Source organism: Doryrhamphus excisus, linkage group LG18 (assembly GCF_037039965.1).
Source record: "Doryrhamphus excisus strain RoL-2023G ecotype Guam linkage group LG18, RoL_Dexc_Guam_v1.1, whole genome shotgun sequence".
NCBI classification, from domain to species: domain Eukaryota; kingdom Metazoa; phylum Chordata; class Actinopteri; order Syngnathiformes; family Syngnathidae; genus Doryrhamphus; species Doryrhamphus excisus.
Window position 1 is genome coordinate 11,353,052 of NC_136374.1, and position 22,131 is coordinate 11,375,182.

General features: G+C 39.1%; 1 protein-coding gene across 7 annotated transcripts in view; it reads left to right on the forward strand.

Moving 5' to 3' along the window:
• The window catches only part of cdh22 (cadherin 22), a 175,050-nt gene extending 153,123 nt beyond the window's left edge, over nt 1-21,927 (forward strand). For 6 of the 7 annotated variants that reach the window (XM_058055931.2, XM_078798336.1, XM_058055929.2 and 3 more), the window contains 4 exons: nt 3,674-3,791; nt 9,953-10,102; nt 10,325-10,426; nt 18,987-21,927. In XM_058055931.2, the coding sequence (XP_057911914.2) occupies nt 3,674-3,791; nt 9,953-10,102; nt 10,325-10,426; nt 18,987-19,519 (903 nt within the window). In that variant the 3' untranslated portion in view covers nt 19,520-21,927. The remainder of the gene's footprint in view (nt 1-3,673; nt 3,792-9,952; nt 10,103-10,324; nt 10,427-18,986) is intronic. The other variant, XM_078798338.1, reaches the window with a different exon arrangement.
• The last annotated feature ends 204 nt before the right edge of the window (nt 21,928-22,131 follow it).

Below are 22,131 nucleotides of genomic sequence, written 5' to 3' on the forward strand. Positions count from 1 at the left end.
CCAATCACAGGGCACATATAGACAAACAACCATTCACACTCACATTCATACCTATGGACAATTTGGAGTCACCAATTAACCTAGCATGTTTTTGGAATGTGGGAGGAAACCGGAGTACCCGGAGAAAACCCACGCATGCACGGGGAGAACATGCAAACTCCACACAGAGATGGCCGACGGTGGAATTGAACCCCGGTCTCCTAGCTGTGAGGTCTGCGCGCTAACCACTCGGCTGCCATGCAGCCATTCCAAAGCATTACTAAAATAAAAAAAAATAATGGGTTATATATTTTATTTTTCAAATTCTACACTTCAGCTAAAAGTCAACTCTGAACCCCCTACATTTTTTATTGAAATATACAAGAACATGGGTCTGGTTCATGTCTGAAAGGCTTATTTTCTCTGATTATATTGTGTGATATGCATGCAAAGGTGACTATAGGGATGCCAAGTTATATTTACAGAGTCATAAACAGGTTTTCCATGCTTTAACTACAAAACTATTCTGGGTATTTATATTGAATATTAGTTGCGGAAATTTAACAACAAACCACAACCAATTAATGTCCGATAAACAAAGGAGTAATAGTCTTTCTCCAATTATCACCTGCTTCCAGTTAGCAGCCCATCCTCTTTTTGTTTTTTGATAAATAACCACCACTTATACAATTACAGCACATAATGTATTTATTAATGTGTTACCTCACTGTAGTAGTCTATACCCTGAAATAGAATGCACCTTCCTCTCACTACACAACCTTGACGGGCCACACATGTCTGCAGCACAACAGGCTTCACTTTTGTGAAAGTCTCCCCCTCTAGCTTTCCAGCCGTACGGGAGATTTAAGGGGGTCAAGAAAGGGGTTCGCCAGATAGAAATCTAATTAGGTGATTGTGCTTGAGGGAGATACACCGGCTGCTCGATAAACTCCCACACATTCTTCCTCTTCTTGCTTCAGTCTCAGTCCCCCTGCTGAGGACTCAAACACCGAACATCAGATCAAGGCTCACTTCCTCGGTTTTCACCGCTGTTCTTATTTTTTTCAAAGATATTGATACATTCATCCCTATGATGGCAATAAAGCCTCTGTGCTGGGTTTTTCCTGTGCCTGTAAAATTGCATTACCTGAAATGACCTTTTGAAAGGTGATGGGGAAGATAAGATCAGGTTTGTTTTGGCATGTACTTTTTTTTTAGTTTTGAGGGATCACATTGGATTGGCTCGATATGCTGAAATTTGAGATGTCATACTACAAAATAACACTGTCGTGGAATCAATTCCTACTCAATCATCAGTCACAAGCTCCCATTCCAGGGGGGATGAGAATCGGCTATTGATGCATTCATTTTCTACCGCTTTGTCTTCACAAGGGCCGCGGGGGTTGCTAGAGCCTATCCCAGCTGTCTTTGGGCGTGAGGCGGGGTGCACCCTGAACTGGCCGCCAGCCAATCACAGGGCACATATAGACAAACAACCATTCACACTCACATTCATACTTATGGACAATTTGGAGTCGCCAATTAACCTAGCATGTTTTTGGAATGTGGGAGGAAACCGGAGTACCCGGAGAAAACCCACGCATGCACGGGGAGAACATGCAAACTCCACACAGAGATGGCTGAGGGTGGGATTGAACTCGGGTCTTCTAGCTGTGAGGTCTGTGCGCTAACCACTCGACCGCCATGCAGCCGCTATTGATGCAATTATGGTTCATTATCATTTATTGTATAAGCCGAATGCATTGACCATTTTGGTAAATCAGTGTAAAACTATTTGTATTACATGTATGCAAGCATGCGTCCCAAAGCATTGGGTGTCCTAACTTTTTCACACAGTTTAACCTTCTTAGCGTGTTTTGTGTGCTTTCCCCAAGGATGGATGTTATTGAGGTTTACGTTAAAACAGACTATTTTGTTCCTTTATTTTGTCTGACATCAAAATGGGCGCTTTGTGGTCCTTTTGTGAAGATCAGCTTGTGGTTATGTGTGATAAAGTCCATAGAGAAGTGCGATGAATTGTCACCAAGTGGCCCGTGCGAAGAAGCGAGCCTCTCCAGGGGGACGTTTGATGTCTGTGAAGCTGGCGGTGAATCCTATCTCACCTCACCGTGTCCACGCTGACTTCTCCAAATTGGATCACAGTAGAGTTTTTATCTTTGAATGTGGGATCATTCTTATTGTTGGACTGCTGGACTAAACCCCAGCCACATATTTGCGCTCCCATTTATATTTAAGTGAATACGACAGCCTGAGTGAAGATCTCTGTGCCTTTATGTTTGAGAAAGCCTTTTAGCAAGGCATGTTTAATAGGTTAGTCTGCCTGGTGTCAGGATGTTTTTTAGGGCTTTGATATGATTAGATTAATTGTGGTTTTAAAATTAATTAATCATGATTAATCAACATCAGCAATTATATCTGAAATTTACTTTTTTTTATATATCTTATTGAAATAAAGATTAATGACAGCTCCATGTAAAAATGTACAAACCGAGACTAACATTTTCATACTTCATAAATAATTTGTTTTAATTTTGGGAAAAATATAATATTGCTCGGTTGCACGGCGGTCAAGTGGTTAGCGCGCAGACCTCACAGCTAGGAGATCCCACCCTTGGCCATCTCTGTGTGGAGTTTGCATGTTTTCCTCATGCATGCGTGGGTTTCCTCCTGGTACTCCGGTTTCCTCCCACATTCCAAAAACATGCTAGGTTAATTGGCGACTCCAAATTGTCCATAGGTATGAATGTGAGTGTGAATGGTTGTTTGTCTATACGTATGTGCCCTGTGATTGGCTTGTGACCAGTCCAGGGTGTACCCCGCCTCTTGCCCGAAGACAGCTGGGATAGGCTATAATATTGCTAATATGGTAGCACAAAAGTCATAGCTACTAGACACGTTGTTTGCACCCAGGTTACTGCATCTTTAAGAGCCCCGCAGCATCACACACTCACTAATACACAAACAACAGCATATGTGGAAATGTTTTTTCATCAATTTTTCAAAAGTAGACATCTTCTGTGAAAATGTATTCCCTTGAAAGTAGCTCTGTAATTAATTAATAGTAAAGCTGATTAAAAAAGGTTCATATCATTAACAAATTAATGGGGATGATCAGACATTTAATCAACAAAGAACCCTGGTTAGCGCCTCCTTTTAAAACATTCAAACGCTCATGACCCTGCCTCTTAAAAGCATCGGAATCGAGAACCATTAGGAGTTCTGAAATCTGAATCGGAACCAGACCTGCTCAACCTATTCAACCCTGAAAATGAATGATAAAAATATGAATTGCTTTTCTTTGCATTTGTGTTTATTTAGGCAAAACATGCATGTATAATAAAGACATTGTTGTGATGTTTGGAATGTCCGTGAATGCATCTGGCGGTTGCCCACTGACAATCACATGGTGTTCCGATAACGGAGGGACTAGAAATGTGTTTGTGAGTTGTTGATAAATATATTGTGTTGGAATTGCACCGATGTTGATGTGTTCAGTGTGTTCAGCTTGCCATGATGTGGATGAGCTAGTTACTGCCATTAACACACTATTTTAATAGCCCTATTTGTTTATAATGCTTGATTTTTTTCATCTGAAATAAATTAATGTAAAATATTGTCTGAATCCAACCACTACATGGCATCTAACATTTGTTTCCTGCTGTCTCCTCTGCAGATAATTCACACCATCAGTGTGGTGGACAAAGACGAACCGCAGGGTGGACATCATTTCTACTTCAAACTGGCCCCTGAAGCTTCCGGCAATCAACACTTTACCCTGTGGGATGTCAAAGGTGAGAGGGCAAAGGAGTTGAGGAACACAGAGTCAAGAGAAGCAATGTGTTATATACTGTAAGTGGTGTAATGTCTAATTGACAGACTGGTCCATGTGTTGTTAATGGGCGTTCACACTCCAAAATGTTAGTTTTAAGACTACACTTGCGAGTAACTATAAAACCTTCATGCTGTGCCAAATGATGGAAATCAGAAGTAGTGTGTTCTTGAAAAAAAGCACCTTCAAAACACAAAACTTTAATCACTTTTGGATAAACACCAACTGGTAAATTCCCCCAAAAAACAACTGCGATGAGATTACAGAACCCCCTCTCCCCATGCATTTTGTGGAATATCCTACTAAATTTCTTTTGAACAAACATGGAACATTCTCACTTATGAAGTCTCGCCACATTGCAGTTACTCTGATTCATATTTCACAGCCTCGCTCTAACACGGTTTTTCGATCATACATTAATTTGTAAATAATTAATAAATTCAAATAAGAAATAATACAAATAAAATAAGTATAATTATAAATACAAAATAATAATAAATTAATAATAAATATAATGTATAATATTTTGTACATATTTTTTTGTATTTTTTAAACAAGGAATTAATAAAACACATTCAAATTGTGAATGTAATATTATCCATTGGTCACTATGGGCTCTATTTTTTTTCTATAGGGCTACACTTTTGCTCCTGTTGTGGTACTCTGAATACTCAACATCACTTCTTGCCCATACTTCAAACACATTTATTGCAACACACATGAGCACAAGTCTTATTATACTGTATGTTTTTTTTTAGTCTTATTATATCTACTTTAATGGGTAATACAAGTGTAAAGGTGACTGTGAGATGTTTTTTTAGGTCAAGAGGGCTCTAATAACATGAAGGGCTCTAATGTCGTAGACCAGGCGCAGGCGTGGCGAACCTGCCTTGCGCACCCACGCCTCCATCCCTCCCCCTCCATCCATCCCTGCAAATGGCAAAGAGAAACAACGGAACACCCCGCCCCCCACCTTTCACCCCCCCCCTTCAATGTTCACGATACTCTGCCAGAAAAAATCTGCCGAGTGAAGTTTTGGTGACATGTCTGAACTGTGCGCCTGTCAGGCAATTTAGCATTATGAAGGCTGCGCTTCGCCTGCGCCCCGAACAGACCAGATCGGAGCTGGTGAGCTTTCTCCGCACCTTTGGCATGCTGTTTTGTTTTTTTTCAAGAAATCGTAACTGTGCTAAGCTGAAAATGTCACGCCAATCTTGGCACAGTCTACCAAATTACCAAATTGTCTGCACACAGTGGTGGATTGGACCAAATTACCACTGCATAGGCTGCGCCACCTTGCGCTGCAGCACGAAATCAGAGCCCAATGTGTGTTCATTTTCTTGTACCTTACCCTTACACTCATGATAAAATTGGATACATAGTTAAATACATTTTACCGTCTGTTTTTAGACACAAAATTAACATAATTTAGAAAAACATTATTTTCACATGATAACAAGAAATATTCTTAACTTTCTTGATGGATGGTGTTGTCTCAGTGACAAGACTAATAGTAATTACTGTGGCACTAAAAGCACTAAAAAAGATATTCATAAGGATGTTCATTTCTACAATCTGTCCATGTCACAAATTATTTCTTTGTTGTGTCAAAGTTCTAATGGCCTGGATTTCAAGTTCTTCCGTGCGGAAGTAGTTAAAGCCCCGCTCAAACGACAACTATTCCCGCAACCAAGTGTGATTGGCAGCTCAGCTAAATAAATATCCAGCAATTGACTTTCGCTAACTTCACACGATACGCAGGTTACGGTCACGTTGCACATTCCTTGGCTTGTGTTGTGCAGCAAACGTGCGGGCAGATGCCTCGATTAGAGGCGTGGACTTAAGCCAATGTGACATTCGGCTAAATCAAGATTGATCTGACACCAAGGAAAATGTCACGGGAGCATCCTGAGCTACGGGGAAATGTCAGCGCGTCGAGGTAGCGAGGCCCGCTGTATCCCTGCATGGCATCACCTATGCACGCACAAACAGGCATGAAAATGCATCCCTGAAGCTGCTACATATGTATGCATATACTACAGTGTACGGTATATTCACAAATACATACATCAGACATGTCATGTCTGTGTAATTTGTTCCTTTCCGTGTTATTGTAACTTGGTGTGTTTGTGTGAGAGTGTACATTCATGCTTATATATAAAGGTCACACAAATGTGTTTGTTTACACACATATAGATACCTGTACTTTTTACATCTAATGGGAGTCTCGGAAAGAAAACAAATCCCTACACAGAGTTTTTTCATCGTCCCACCCCTCGTCATTAGCCTCTCCCATGTCTCCTGTCACTTCCAATCTGTCACATATTCGTCTCCACACACCATGATGAAAAAAAAAAAAGACCTCACTGCGTCTACCACCCCCACAATAGTGCCGATAAACGCTTTTAATGTTGTCACCGGTCCTCGGGAAAAGCAAACATCAGCATGGCGTGATCAACTCGCGCTGTTTCCTGACACGCTCCTTTATAAGGGTACAAATGTGGGTAAAAGTTAGACTTAAAGTAATTGGTTTAAGCAGTTTGGTGAGGGTATAAGGTACTAGTACAATAGCCTAACCAGGATGTACGAATTCTTTTATTATTATTATTATTATTTTTATTTTATTTGGGCAAATATATGAAACATTACAGTGCATTTCTTACATCAATCAAAATATAACTTTCCATTATTTACATTTGTATTCAACTATCTGATCACAAGCCCAAAAGGAGTAGGCTGAAGCAAAAGCTTATACATGCCTACCCCTTTTTGCAAGATATAATCATGTTCATGCCACAGTCTTATTTTCCCCTGTTATTTCCAATATTATTATTGTTATTATCATGATTATCATTATTGTTATAATCTTCATCATTATTACCCTTATTATTATTATTGTCACCATTATTATAATCATAATTAATATTACCATTTTCATCATTACAGCTGTAACAATTTTTGGATTTTTTAAATTTATTATTATTTAATTTTATTTTTCTAACATGCAAAAAGATTTTATGATAACATATAGGTAGATATCAACTTGTTACAATATTATAGTTGTATTGGGACACCTTAATAACAAGATAGTAACTTGAGTACACAAAGCACTAAGGCTGACACATAAGGACTGACTATATATACACTGTGCCCTGTTGTCAGGCATCATATGAAAAGCCTAAAGAGGCTCGATACGATGCCAACATGCTCCCAGTTGGTATGCCAATATAGACCCCTCAGGATAATGATTCATGTTCTGTAGTCAGGCACCACTTCAAAAGGCTAAAGGGGCTGGGTGAAAATGCTAATAGTTGCTGTGCCAGCATTGAAAGACGGCAACCTGTGTACAGAAAGCGGTATAAGGCATACACGTGAGGATAGTACTCAGGTCAAAAGCCTGATGTGTCACACAGGATATATAGATTTTTTTTATATAGAGACAAACAACCATTCACACTCATACCTATGGACAATTTGGAGTCACCAATGTTTTTGGAATGTGGGAGGAAACCGGAGTACCCGGAGAAAACCCACGCATGCACGGGCAGGACATCCAAACTCCGGCACACCCTTTCCACCAAAGGGTGGAATCGAACTAGCTGCGTGGCCTGCGCGCTAACCACTCATTCGCCGTGCAGCCCTGTAACAATCCACATCAATACTAACAGATCCAACTGTAACTTTACCATTCAGATTCACTCAAACCAAACAAACTAAACAAATGCCGTGTACCTGACTAATGATACAGCGTGCAACAAACTAAATACTTTATATTGTTTAATATTGCAGCACGACACTGAGATGCTGCGAATGAATAGTTGCTAGTGAATCAGAACTTTCCAGAACACATCTCGAAATCATAACATACATACTATAGCTAACAGCATAAAGCATGCAAGACATCAGAGCATTTTTTGTTAACTCCGAAAACAACCGAAAAAACACCAGAAAAAAAAAACCAAACATATAAAATTTGGTGTTTTGGGCTTCAAGAAAACAAGGACAAGTAAAATAATTAAACACTTAAAATAAATATTATTTATGAAGAACTATTATAATGATGAAAACTAATTGACAAGTTCCACATGGCTCCGTTTATAATAAATATAATTGTTGAAACAGAGCGATTGTTTCGCTGCCCTTATGCAGTTACCAAGGTGGAAGAAAAAGTAATTCCCACCGACCTTGCATCATTTGCATCTCAATAATTAGCTACTTTTGTATAAATAACCACAAATGACATAAGTATGACAGTGTCTATATTTTGATTTGAGAATTTATTTTAGAGCAAAAGGTTTGGGTCTCATAGGTATCGATATTTCCGTCACGACCAGGAGGAACTTTGGTACTTTTTCCAAAGCTTTAAAGAAATGCAAGCTTTGTAACAGTACATATGCCACTAGTGCAAGAAAGTGACTTGAGCATCGAACACACTCAGCAAACTGGTTTTTAGGTTTTTCTTTTACTAATGAATTGAAAATGGACTTTCGGTGTAAGCGACAAGCTGAGTTGAAGTCAAAAGGACAAGTTCAGGGGCATAATGTTCCCGTGCACAAGCGTTAAAAGAGAGATTGTTCATCGTGTGCCAGAGGAGCAGTAGAGCGGCATGGATAATGGTCATGTACGTTCTGGAAGATGGATTGCTTGATATCTGCAATGCAAGTGTGCCCACAAAGCCACTCTGACTCTATTTGTCAAAACATCAGAGGGAATTCTTCTCCATCTATCTTTGTCTCACTGGAAAGACTTCATATACAAACCGGTGACATTTAATTTCTGTACATTCTGACTGTTCTCTAGCCTGGATTTGTTTTAAAGAGAAAAAAATAATCCACAAGATAAGTTTTGTGCTGATAGTACATTGGCTTGTAAAGAAGAGAAACACATCTCTGATGTTGTTATGGTAACGCTGGAGCATCTAGTCGTGGTCCGTTAGACTGGTGGAACAGCAATGTTTGTCAATGTTATGATAAATAAGATGGATGTCTAACTTTTAAACTTTTTAAACTTTTACCAAAGAACAGTGTTGTTTATTGGCTTTACTAATGAGGCTTTGTTCTTCATTGTGTTGTTTAACTAATCCGATTTTTTTATAACATTTGGAGATGGGACGAGGCATGTGCTAAAGAAGAACCAATAACATTCATTCATTCATTCATTTTCTACCGCTTTTCCTCAAGAGGGTCGCGGGGGTGCTGGAGCCTATCCCAGCTGTCTTCGGGCAAAAGTCGAGAGGCGGGGTACACCCTGGACTGGTTGCCAGCCAATCACAGGGCACATATAGACAAACAACCATTCACACTCACATTCATACCTATGGACAAATTTCGCTAACAGTCGCTAATTAACCTAGCATGTTTTTGGAATGTGGGAGGAAACCGGAGTACCCGGAGAAAACCCACACATGCACGGGGAGAACATGCAAACTCCACACAGAGATGGCCGAGGGTGGGATTGAACTTGGGTCTCCTAGCTGTGAGGTCTGTGCGCTAACCACTGGACCACCGTGCAGCCCCGAAGCAATAACATTTGTTCATTCATTCATTTTCTACTGCTTATCCTCACAAGGGGGGTGCTGGAGCCTATCTCAGCTGTCTTCGGGCAAGAAGTGGGGTACACCCTGGACTGGTCGCCAGCCAATCACAGGGCACATATAGACAAACAACCCGGAGAAAACCCACGCATGCATGGGGAGAACATGCAAACGATGGGTGGAATTGATCCCTGGTCTCCTAGCTGTGAGGTCTGCGTGCTAACCACTGGACCGCCGTGCAGCCCCGAACCAAAAACATGATAGTGAAAATTATTTTATGTATTTTCTTTACAGTTTTTATAATATTTTTTTCTATACATTTTGACGCTCTTATGTGTGTCTTTATGTGTGTTCAATACCAACATGAGCTGATGTAATTTTCTGTGATTGGGGATCATATTTCCTTAAATAGTAGCCATCCTTTTAATAAACACCTGGTGGGCAATTCATGTCAGACAGGCAAATGCCTCCCAGCGGTAGTGTAATTTAATATCATTATGAAAACGTGTTTATACAAATACATTCATTCTCAGTGAATAATGCATGACTGTTAATGACATACTTGTACATCATTTTGTATGACCGCACAGACACCACTGCTGGAATCCAGATGAAGCGCTCGGGCTTCAACCGTCACGAGCAGAATGTCTACTTTTTACCCATCCTGGTGGAGGACAGCGGCCCCCTCTCCCTCAGCTCCACGGGCACCCTGACCATTCACATCTGCGACTGTGATACAGGTGAGTGCCACGCCATTAGCGGCAATCACCATCATCTTCATCATCATCATCGCTGAAAGGTCATGTGTGTTTTTTTGGGTTTGCACACACTCGCTGTTGGCTGTTTATATTTGTGTGACACCCCCCAAAAAATGCAAGTAGAGCTGCACTGGATGGCTTCTAATCAGTGTCAGCTGACTGCTGTTGATTCTGTGTAATGTGATTTTATGTTTGTCCACACAGAGGGAGCCATCGAGTCCTGCAATGCCACAGCCTATGTAATGAGTGCAGCTCTCAGCCCGGGGGCACTTATAGCTCTGCTGGTGTGTATGCTCATCCTCATAGGTAAGCACATACATGAATGGATGAATGGATGGATGGACTCATGAATGTATGGATGACTCGCTGGCTCTGGATATATAAGAGCATAAATGGATGGATAATCACTCTCCTTCTTCCACAAAATAAAACTAGTCTGGTTGGAGGAAACCTAGTGGCGGATGTGGTCAAAGAAGTATTTTGAACATAATTTAGAAATACATTATTTTCACAAAATAAAAAAATTTAACTTTCTTGATGCATGGTGTTGTCTCAGTGACAAGACTAATAGTAATTACTGTGGCACATGCACTAATGCAAAACCCACCTTTTTAAATTTGTTTTTAATGTCTAACTTTTTATATCTGACAGCTGCACCCCACCCCACTTTTAGCTTTGTTTTAACTCTGAATTAATGTTTGGATATTGTATTTTAATGCATCTTTTACTCTGTTTTTACTCAACTTTTATTTGGATGAAGAGTCTTGAACCAGTCATGATGTGCTATACATATCACTATATTGACACTTACTATGGTACACATTATGTCATTGGATGGTCATATCACCTCGTACTTTGGTACGTGACAAAAAATTAATTAAACTGTATTATGGAAAGCAGGAAGTGAACAAATGTAACAGTTACTGATTGTAAAAGTACCAGATGGAGGGGTAGGATTTAATAAGCTTTGCTTCTTCCTACTCCTTTTGGACATGTGGAACTGTGAACTGATTATTTGATGCATTCAATTGTAATCGGATGCATGTTCAAATGAAATAAAACCATTACCATTTCTTTTTCTCTACTGTAAAGCGTCTTTGAGTACTCAAAGCGCGATACAAATAAAATGTATTATTATTATTATTATTATTATAAACTATTTAAGTTTAGCTTCCAAGTTTTGGCAGATGGCTTTCGCAACAAGACCAAAGTTATTTGTATCTACAGTCGCTTTGAGTTGCCAGAAGAAAGTGAGAATAACAAGTGTTTTTTAGATGCAAGCCCTATCTCGGGTGATTTATTTGCTTTGAACTACAAACTACTATTATATACAACTAGTATATACAGCTAGAATATACAGTAAGTATCAAATCATTCAACTAGAATAGAAATGGAGGTGAGAGGCCTTTCATTTCAATGCAGACCTACCAACATTTACAAATTTATAGTACTCAATATGCAGTTTGACTATGCTTCAATATGCTTGTATGCTCTCCATTTTGTTGCATTGTCCTGGTTTCATTTTTAAGATCAGTCTGTACAGTACAGATAAAAGAATAAATATAAAAGAATAAAATATAATATAAATAAAATATATTTAAAAAAAATTAAAATATATATATAAAATATAAAAAAAGAAAAGAAAAAATATTATCAGTTCATCAATACTCTGTAGTATTTCAAATCGGGATGGGCACGAAAACATTTCTGTCCCTTATGGAGGCATGATAGAAAATAATTGAGAATCTATTTGTTATGACATCATTATTTTTTAACACAGACTCACAGTAAATAGCCGGAGCTCCCATCCTTTATTTACCCCAAACTTCTACATCAGCTAGCTTGCTGAAACTCTCGGTTACATCGGCATGAGACATTTATTATTGGACTTCCCTGATTGTGACTGCTTAGAAGAAGTCCAACGTCGCCTATCACAGCTGAGGCACTGTTATTTCTACACCATGAATGTGTGAACATTAATCATGCTGGTCGTGCACCCTTTCTTTGTGAGATATTATTGGGTTGCAAATGTTGCACTGCTCTTTTTTTATGAAGTTAACACTATAGGTGTCAAGTTTTTTTTTTCCAGCTTTGACGTTACTATTTCAAAAGGTTGTAGCTTCAGCTGATACATTCATGATCTTATAGAGAGTCATATAGTACATATATATCCGGGTCCTGATAGGGAGATAGCAATAATTCTGATATATATATATATATATATATATATATATATATATATATATATATATATATATATATATATATATATGCATTAGGGATGTCCAATTTTAGGTATTTTGCTGATAACCGATATGCCGATATTGTCAAACTCACAATTTCCGAATCTGATATCAAATGACACTGATATGTGTAACATCACATATAATTTTTATTGAGCAGTGTTTCTCAATTATTTTCTGTTGTGCCCCCTCAAAAGACAGATTTTTTTTGCGCCCCCCAGTTTGAAATACTAGAGAAAGTTTCTAAGTATTATTTATTATTTATTATTTATTATTTATTATTTATTATTTATTATTTATTATTTATTATTTATTATTTATTATTTATTATTTATTATTTATTATTTATTATTTATTATTTATTATTTATTATTTATTATTTATTATTTATTATTTATTATTTATTATTTATTAATACTAGAGAAAGATAGTATTTATTAATTTATCTGTACTGTCCAGACTGAACTTGAAGTTGAAAACAGGAAAATTGCATCAGGAGTCAAATTGCATGTTGAGTACTATAAATTTGTACATGTTGGTAGGTCTGTATTAAAATGAAAGCCTCTCTTGAAACTGGACGCACGACTATGGCTGCATTTAATACGACAAACCTTTTACGACAGCTCAACAAACACCTAACACATTACACAAAACAAACACATTAAAGCTAGTTTACCCAGACAACCCAGTCAAAGACGAGTCAGCCCACCCTGTAGGACATTTTGAAGAGGAGAGAAAAAAAAATGCCCCATGACAGCACAAAGGAGCAGGGCGGCATCACAGTCAAGGTCGCATAAATGATAGCAATGAGTGACCTGCCATTCGCCTTTGTAGAAAACCCAGGATTTTATATGCTTATGAAGCACATAGAACCCCAATATTACATACCCTATCACTAAGTAAAAAGAAAGTGCTTAACACCCTCATCATCATAGACAATGTTTGCTATCTTTTGCATATGAAACGTTTATATGTAAGGTTATCGCTCACCAAGTTCCGTGGTGGTGCTGACTGCTCCCCCACCTGTATGATGGTTAACACCCCTTCTGCTGTAACCGTGACCAACTCTGCTATCCATGTCTTTTCAAGAGCTTCTCCTAATGAGACGTGTTATAAATATGCCTCCATTAAGCAGAACATCTTCTTGAGAGCAGAGCATCATTTATTCATCAACTCTTTTAAAAAGCATCAACAAAAAAATGCTGTGTACGCATCGGAGGCAAGCTCAGCTGGATATGAAAGAGAAGCGTGTGTTTGCTATGTACACGTGAGCTTAGGAACACAATCTGAATAAAATCTACAAGGCCTTTATGATGCATGAATCAAACAGAGCATGTGCAGGACAATGCTACTGGTATTAACACTGCTAAGCACTTATTTAACTACTGTACGTTGAACTGGTGAATCAGACACTTTATTAGGTACACTAATCACATGACTGTAATAGACATAAACATGTCCATCTTTCTGCATCTTCTACAAGATGAAATATATTCTCAGTATAAGTGAGAGGATTTTTCTAGTGTTGCATCAAAGCCACATAGGATGACTGATTGGTAGAAAATGGAGTGGACTTCTTAGCGGAGCGCTTTCGAAAAGGCTAAGTCGATCACAAGTCAACAAGAGGGCAGCAGCTGAGCCTCATGAGTACAATCTTGTAGGTATCGCTCAGTCAACTTACTGGAATCAGAAAATTTTAAAAATATATACATTAATATTTTATTGACCCAAATACAGTTTTTTTTTGAAAATGTATGCCATATACGTATAGTATTCTATACTGGTCACTAGGCGTCATGAAAAAACATGAAACATGAAAAAAGGTCTTCTCCTACTCAGTGTGGAAGTGGTTTCTTACGTGGTTATTCTTCCCTGCTCAGTTTCCTAATTAGTTAGCTTGGTAACTTGCTATACTTAAAGTGGCGTCCTTCTCTTGTGTCCCTGCAGAAATCCCATAGCCTGCACATAAAAGTTGCGCAATGTGATGTAAACAAAGATAGCAGTAATGTAGCCATGCCCATTATATTACAGATTATACTGTACATGTATGCCAGATGCATGCCAGACTGGCTGTCCTGTATATCAATCATGTGTGTCATGGTGAGGATGGATAATAGGCTGACATAGATTTTTTTTTTTTTGTAATGCTATGCCATCGACGAACATCACATTTGAGATCTTACAACAAGGAGCTTTCCTATTGCTAATTTAAATTTTTATGGTTTGTTATCGCTTATTAAGTCTACTGTATTAGGTAATATGTGTGTAAAGGTGATGATAGGGGGTCCAAGGACATTTTGTCATCTCATTCGTAGTATCATTCTTAGTACTAATTCTTAGTAGTATGTTATCTGACCATTAGATCTTAGTGATCCAAAAACATTTTGGGTAACCGCCTAAAAAAAGTAATATGACTTGAAATATACAAAGAATTGAGTATATGAATTATTCATTCATTTTCTACCACTTTTCCTCACGCGGGTTGTGGGGGTGCTGGAGCCTATCCCAGATGTCTTTGGGTGAGAGGCGGGATACACCCTGGACTGGTCGCCAATCACAGGGCACATATAGACAAACAACCATTCACACTCACATTCATACCTATGGACAATTTGGAGTCGGCAATTAACTTAGCATGTTTTTGGAATGTGGGAGGAAACTGGAGTACCCGGAGAAAACCCACGCATGCACGGGGAGAACATGGCCGAGGCTCGAGGGTGGAATTGAACCCTGGTCTCCTAGCTGTGAGGTCTGCGTGCTAACCACTCGACCACCGTGCAGCCCGTATATGAATTAAATTACCAAAAAATCCTTAAAGCACATTTCCTGTCACTCATTTCGGAAATTCAAATGTGTAGATTTTATTTAAATGAAGTGTACAATTGAGCCCAAATAAAATAAATTGAGTGTATAACTAGACAAATGACGCCAGTGTATTCCTTTTCAATGGCTTTCATTTCAATGCAGACCTACCAACATGTACAAATTTAAAGTACTCAACGTGCAATTTGACTCTTGAATATGCTTTTATTCACTCCATTTTGTTGCATTTTCCCAGAAAATAATTGAGAAGCAGCGACTTACAGCAGGCATCTTGCCTCCCCAAAGAGAGGACCACTTCCCTATCATATCAATTGTTTGGCTGATGAGTGAAATGAAAACAAATTTCATCCTAATTAGCTTACAAACAAGCATTAACAGTCCCCTCCATCAGTTCATTTACAGGCCTGATGTAATGAATCCACGCCACATCAGCATCTGTATTGCATCCATTCCAATTAACTCCCATCTGCTGGCCGTGAACTTCCCGCGAGGGCCAAACGTTGCAGCCCAGGGGCAAATTAAGCATCTTGTCAGTAGTGCTTATTGCAACATCTGTACACATGGGAGGAGGTGGGCGGAGGGGAGCAGCTACATGTGGTTGCTACACAGGTGGAGAGTGTTGTATTAATTTTGCCAGAGGCCCGCTAATCTCCAAGTTAAATGACTTTTCAATAGCATTGGCTTCCAGTATCTGTGCGGCTAATAGGCAGTGACGCCCGCCTGTTATCAGCAAGGTTATGCGCCTCACACGTCCTGCGCGCTGTTTGCACATGAAAGATCTGAACATACAGGTACGAGGTGGTTCACAGTTGATTGCCTCCAGACATATTTCTCGTTGGGGCCGAACCCAACGCTCATGCCAGGACTGTTTGCCATCTCACAACACGCCACTGGCAATTCATTCGCGGAAAAGAAGAATAAACTCAATGCTTACAGACAACATTGCCAGTGGCGCAAGAGGAAAGTGATCGGACATTATAAGAAAGCGTGACGTCCACATTCCATGATCAAACAGACTAAAATAGTTTTGGAAGAAGTCCTGAAGTTACACGAATGAGTGTAATATCAGACATTTTTTTCATCATATTACAAGCTTAGTGTCTCTTTCACATATTAATTTAGTGACATGTATTTCCTCATAAGCAATTTGTCTGTTAAATGTTTGGAGCATTTCTTGAAATGCTGGCTTTTCAACTGTATTAAAGACCATAATTTATTTTGCTGTAGCAAACCATTTTGTGTTTAATTTGACAATCAAATATCTCAGTAAGTGTTGACTGTCGGAACGAAGGCTCTGAATCTCGTTGTGATGATGAAAAGGAAATACATTCACATTTTTTTAGTTAATGTAATGACATCTAAAAATGTCGCAATATTACAAAAATAATGTTATAATATTTTAAAATAAAATAAAAATGAAGATAAAGAGAAGAAGATGCCGCATATCCTCATTAGGGTTGCGGGGTTATGCTGGAGCCTATCCCAGCTGACTTTGAGCAAAAGACTGTCGGGACGAAGACTCTGAATCTCGTTGTGATGATGAAAAGGAAATACATTCACATTTTTTTAGTTAATGTAATGACATCTAAAAATGTTGCAATATTACAAAAATGTTATAATATTTTAAAATAAAATAAAAATGAAGATAAAGAGAAGAAGATGTCGCATATCCTCATTAGTTATGCTGGAGCCTATCCCAGCTGACTTTGAGCAAAAGGCAGGGTACATGTTTGTAATCTTTGTGTGGTAATATTACAATATAATAATATACAGTAATATAATAACATACAAGATACAAATAATATTGCATAAATAATTTTAATAATATTGCAAAAATTATTAATTATTATTATATTAAACAATCCTTTTTATTATATTAAAAAAGATTATTACACAGTACACAAAATAGCTTTAATGATCATATACTTTTTAAAATTTTTCTGTTATAAAATTACTCCTTTTATTAACATAATACAAATTCTTATAAAATGTGTGGTATTCATACTGCTCTGTTAGCTGTATCCGTCCATAGCCATTTTTATTTAAGTTCACGTTCAGAAAGATGATTGACAACGACACCTTCATGACAGAATCGAGCGGTAGAAAGTTTGTAATTTTCAAGGCCACCTTCAACTTTTTTCATTTCATAATGCTGGCATGCAATTTTTTTTTTGCACATGGGAAACTGATCTAATGATGGACGTGTCTCTTTGTATTGATGGCTTCACAGCGTCAAACAATGTGCTCTTGGCCACAAGCGACTCTGCAGTTATTTATAGTCCTTTCTTTATCCATTTCTTTGTCCATGTTTTTAAGGTATTTGATTTAGACATACAGATATACATAAACATCTACTGGTTAATGAGCTCCCTCCACCGGCATCATTTAATTGCTCCGAGCATATACAGTACATACTGTACATGCAGTAGAGTACATATATGCAGTTAACCCCTCATAAGTGGCTCTGCATCTTCACAATCTGTAGTTTCTCCAGGCTGTGACTGTGTAATGATATACATAGATATCCTCCATTTCTTAGGTGGATGGATAGAATTGATCAAATTTATTCATTGTAAACTTTCATTTATTTTCCATCCATCCATTTTCTACCGCTTATCCTCACGAGGGTCGCGGGGTGTGCTGGAGCCTATCCCAGCTGTCTTTGGGTGAGAGGCGGGATACACCCTGGACTGGGCACATATAGACAAAAAACCATTCCCACTCATATTCATACGTATGGACAATTTGGAATCGCCAATTAACCTAGCATGTTTTTGGAATGTGGGAGGAAACCGGAGTACCCGGAGAAAACCCACGCATGCACGGGGAGAACTTGCAAACTCCACACAGAGATGGCCGACGGTGGAATTGAACCCTGGTCTCCTAGCTGTGAGGTCTACGCGCTAACCACTTGTCCGCCGTGCAGCCTCTTCATTCATTTTCATTCATTCATTTTCTGCCGCTTTTTCCTCACGAGGGTCACGGGGTTTGCTGGAGCCTATCCCAGCTGTCTTTGGGCGAGGGGCGGGGTACACCCTGGACTGGTGGCCAGCCAATCACAGGGCACATATAGACAAACAACCATTCACACTCACATTCATACCTATGGACAATTTGGAGTCGCTAATTAAGCTAGCATGTTTTTGGAATGTGGGAGGAACTGGAGTAACGGGGAAAAAACACACATAGGGAGAACATGCAAACTCCACACAGAGATGGCCGAGGGTGGAATTGAACCCTGGTCTCCTAGCTGTGAGGTCTGCGCGCTAACCACTCGTCCGCCATGCAGCCTCTTCATTTATTTTAACTTTTATAATTTATTTATGCAAATGAAGAAGGACAAAGTCAGAAGCTATAAAATTACCACTTCCACACGGAATGGGAAGATAACTTTTCAGTATGTCATGTCGGGCATGCCGTGACTGACTCCATGCAGTGTGACGGTAATCTAATTTAATGTCATGTCCGCCAATGTAACATTAAGAATGCTTAATGGCCAGAATGCTACATATGTTTATGTTTTTTAAATGTGCAGCAGTAGGGGGTTCATGTCTGAAGGGATACGTGATATTGAAAAGTTTGGCAACCACTGCCTTGGAGAATTTTTGAGGGGAGGTTGTTCAAAATCAGTAGAGTTCTTACTTGAAATGGTAGGAATATTCCCTCTAGGTTTGCCAAAAATGAGCCGATGATTGAATATTTGATGGAAGCAGCAGACTTGAGGCAGAATCCAATGTCTTTCCTTCACTTTGGAAGGTCCTTCTACTAATTCGCCTCTTTTTTTTTTTGCCCTCCATCAGTCCTCGTCTTGCTCATCCTGACACTCAAACGCCACAGGAAAGGCCAGCGGATGGCGGAGGACGAGGAGGACATGCGGGACAACGTCATCAAGTACAACGACGAAGGCGGCGGCGAGCAGGACACTCAGGCTTATGACATGAGCGCCCTCAGGAACCTCTACGACTTCCCCGAGGCCAAGAGCGCAGACTCGGGTCCGGATATCCGCTCACTGCCGCAGTGGATACAAGCTAGCCGGGTCGCTGGCGGGGCAGAAGCCACGGCCGCGGTGACGGCAGCTGACTTCTCGCTCTTCAAAGGTTACATCCGAAAGAAGGTAGAGCAAGCTGACGCCGATCTGTCCGTGCCGCCGTATGACTCGTTCCAGACGTACGCCTTCGAGGGCAGCAGCTCGCCCGCCCTGTCGCTCAGCTCCATCCACACACTGTCCACCACTTCTGAACAGGATTTCTCATACCTCAGTGACTGGGGGCCACGTTTCCGGCAGCTGGCGGGCTACTATGCTCCGGGGAAACCAGACGAGGACATCTCCTAGCACAGCGTCCGGTCCGCACAAAGACTTCCCATTCTCCTCTTCTTCTTCTTTGTCCTCTTCTTGACTGCAGTTATCTCAGCAAAGTATCTCTGAAAGAACACTTCCTGACGGTTTTGCTTCTGCTGGACTTTTTTCAGGATTTTAGCGTGACAGCTGTTGCGACGACGATGATGATGATGATGAGAAGTCGAGACAGATAAGGAGATGCCAGGTTCCCAAAATTGCCATATCGCTTGAGAAGGCAGCAAGAAATGTTCCAGTCAGGTGATGAGACGTAACTGACTCCAGCTTGAAAAAGGTTTTGCAGACACCAGAAGGACAAAAAGTATTGGGACACACCCCTTAGTTCACCCTTTAATCTCAATCAATTTAGTAAGACATTTTTCATAAACTTGCGGGAACACTTTTGGGAAAGTCCTTTACCGTTCTCCAAAGCCAAGACCCATAAAACATTCTTGGATGTTGTGGAAGAAGAACTCCAATTGGCTCTCCTCAGGTCAAACATCAGTGACCTCTGACCTATGTTGTATATTCTTCAATATGAGACCATTGTTTTTTTTATTTATCTTCCAATTGTAATGTATTACATCAGGGCTTTTCAAACTGTGGCACCTCCCCTCAGAGAGTATAACACCGTTGGGGCCTCCCATACTCCCCCAAACAATGAACTTTCTGGTGCGTTTGTTTTTTTGTTGTTGTTGTTTTTTTACTCACTCATTGTAAAAACCAAAATATTTGAATTATGCCTTTGACAACCAAAGTATTTCTCTCAAGCTGTTTCACCCGCCTTGATGTTTTAAGACAGCAAAAATTACTTAAATGATTTATTATACAACGATCTAGCAGTCAAAATATATCAAGAGTATTGCTAAGATGATTTACGGCCAGTTGTTGCTAGGCAGGATTCATGGTACGGTCCTTCCGACTTCCTGGAATTTCTGGTATTACGGAAATCATATTGATGTGTTTCATTTCAAAACCTAATACCGTGCTAACAGGAGTTAGGAGTACTGATTTCCGCCTCCTTCCAGGAAATCCAGAAGGTCGGCATTGCTCTTACTGAGTGAATGAAGTGACAGTTTCAATTTTTATTATAATTATTATTATTATAAAAATCAAAAAAATCATGATTTAGGATAAATATTTAGAAACTCTTGATTAAAGGGACAACAAATGGCAATTACTGTATTTTCTGGAGTATAAGTCGCTCCGGAGCATAATTCGCACAATGCCAAAAATGCAAAATTAGGTAGAAAAAAAACATACATATGTCACACTGGAATACAAGTCGCATTTTTTGTGGGTAATTTATTTTACAAAGTATTTGATCAAAACAGACATTACGTCATCTTGGAAGGCAAGTTCTAACATTAATGATGTGTGAGTCGCTTTGGAGTATAAGTCGCAGGAACAGCCAACCTATGAAAAAAAGTACAACTTATGGTCCGGAAAATATGGTAGCCTTTGGCTAGAATCTGATATATTTACATATCAAGTATATATTAATTAATATGTACTGTCCTTATCTTAAATAAATAAATATACAAATGTATGGATTAAATATAAAATACTTATTGGCTAGGGAAAAAAACTACCCATCATGACCTGAAAATATTGCCTTCTCAAAAAAGTGGAATCCGTTATTGTTAATATATTTTTTTCAAATTAACTTTGTGTATGTGAGGTGTCCCAATACTTTTGTCCACACCTTCTGTCCCTCAAATGGAAGACTTAATTTTTTTTTTTTGTTCTTCTGATGTGAAACCGCCAAGGCAACTCTTCAAAATCCTGTTTTTTTTTTTTCTAAAACAAACATAAAAAGGAGGTAATATTTATGTATTTATTTGTTTTTGTAAAATATTTATTCACATCATTTCTACTGAAGTCTGGTTCAAGGGACGAAAAGAGATAAGGACAAAGGGAGCATGCAATGCTGGGAAAATATTTGGATTTATTAATTTATTTTCTATGGCCTCTTTTTGCTGAAAAAGGGAAACAAAAGATGAAGAAGACAGACGGTGATACGTTTTTTTGCAATTCTTTTTGTTATTTTGGGGTAGGGGGTGAGGACAAAAATATGTGAATTTATTCTACACAGCTGGTTTAAAGGCAGTGACGTACAAAATGATTGAGGACTAAACTACATTACTGTTTCATGGAATCCTCCCCCCAACACTTTTCCATTTTTCTCTCCTCAATTTACGCCATGTGTTTTTTAAAAGATGTTCATTTTTTCATCTCAATCTTTATTTTTTTTTCTTTTGCTGTGGGAAGACATTGACATTTTTTGAAGGTTTAACGAATGAATGGGTCACATCAAACTTATAGCTACTTCATGTTGACCTACGTTTGCAACTGACAAAAAGAGAGAAAAAACAACTAATAAATATTTAAATTTTTTGATAGACTGCGGTGTTCCATGTGTTTGTGTTTTGTGACATCCACAGCCAAGCAAAGAGCCTTCTGCCATACAAGGGTGCCCCTCTGCCAAGCTACTGTAATTGGCAATGCCACAAGAGGATGGCGAGGTCGCTTTTCATCTGACGTTCAAACCATGGCTGACATTCACGATCAGAGCAAAACGAGACAAAAGGTGTATGCTGGAAGTCGTG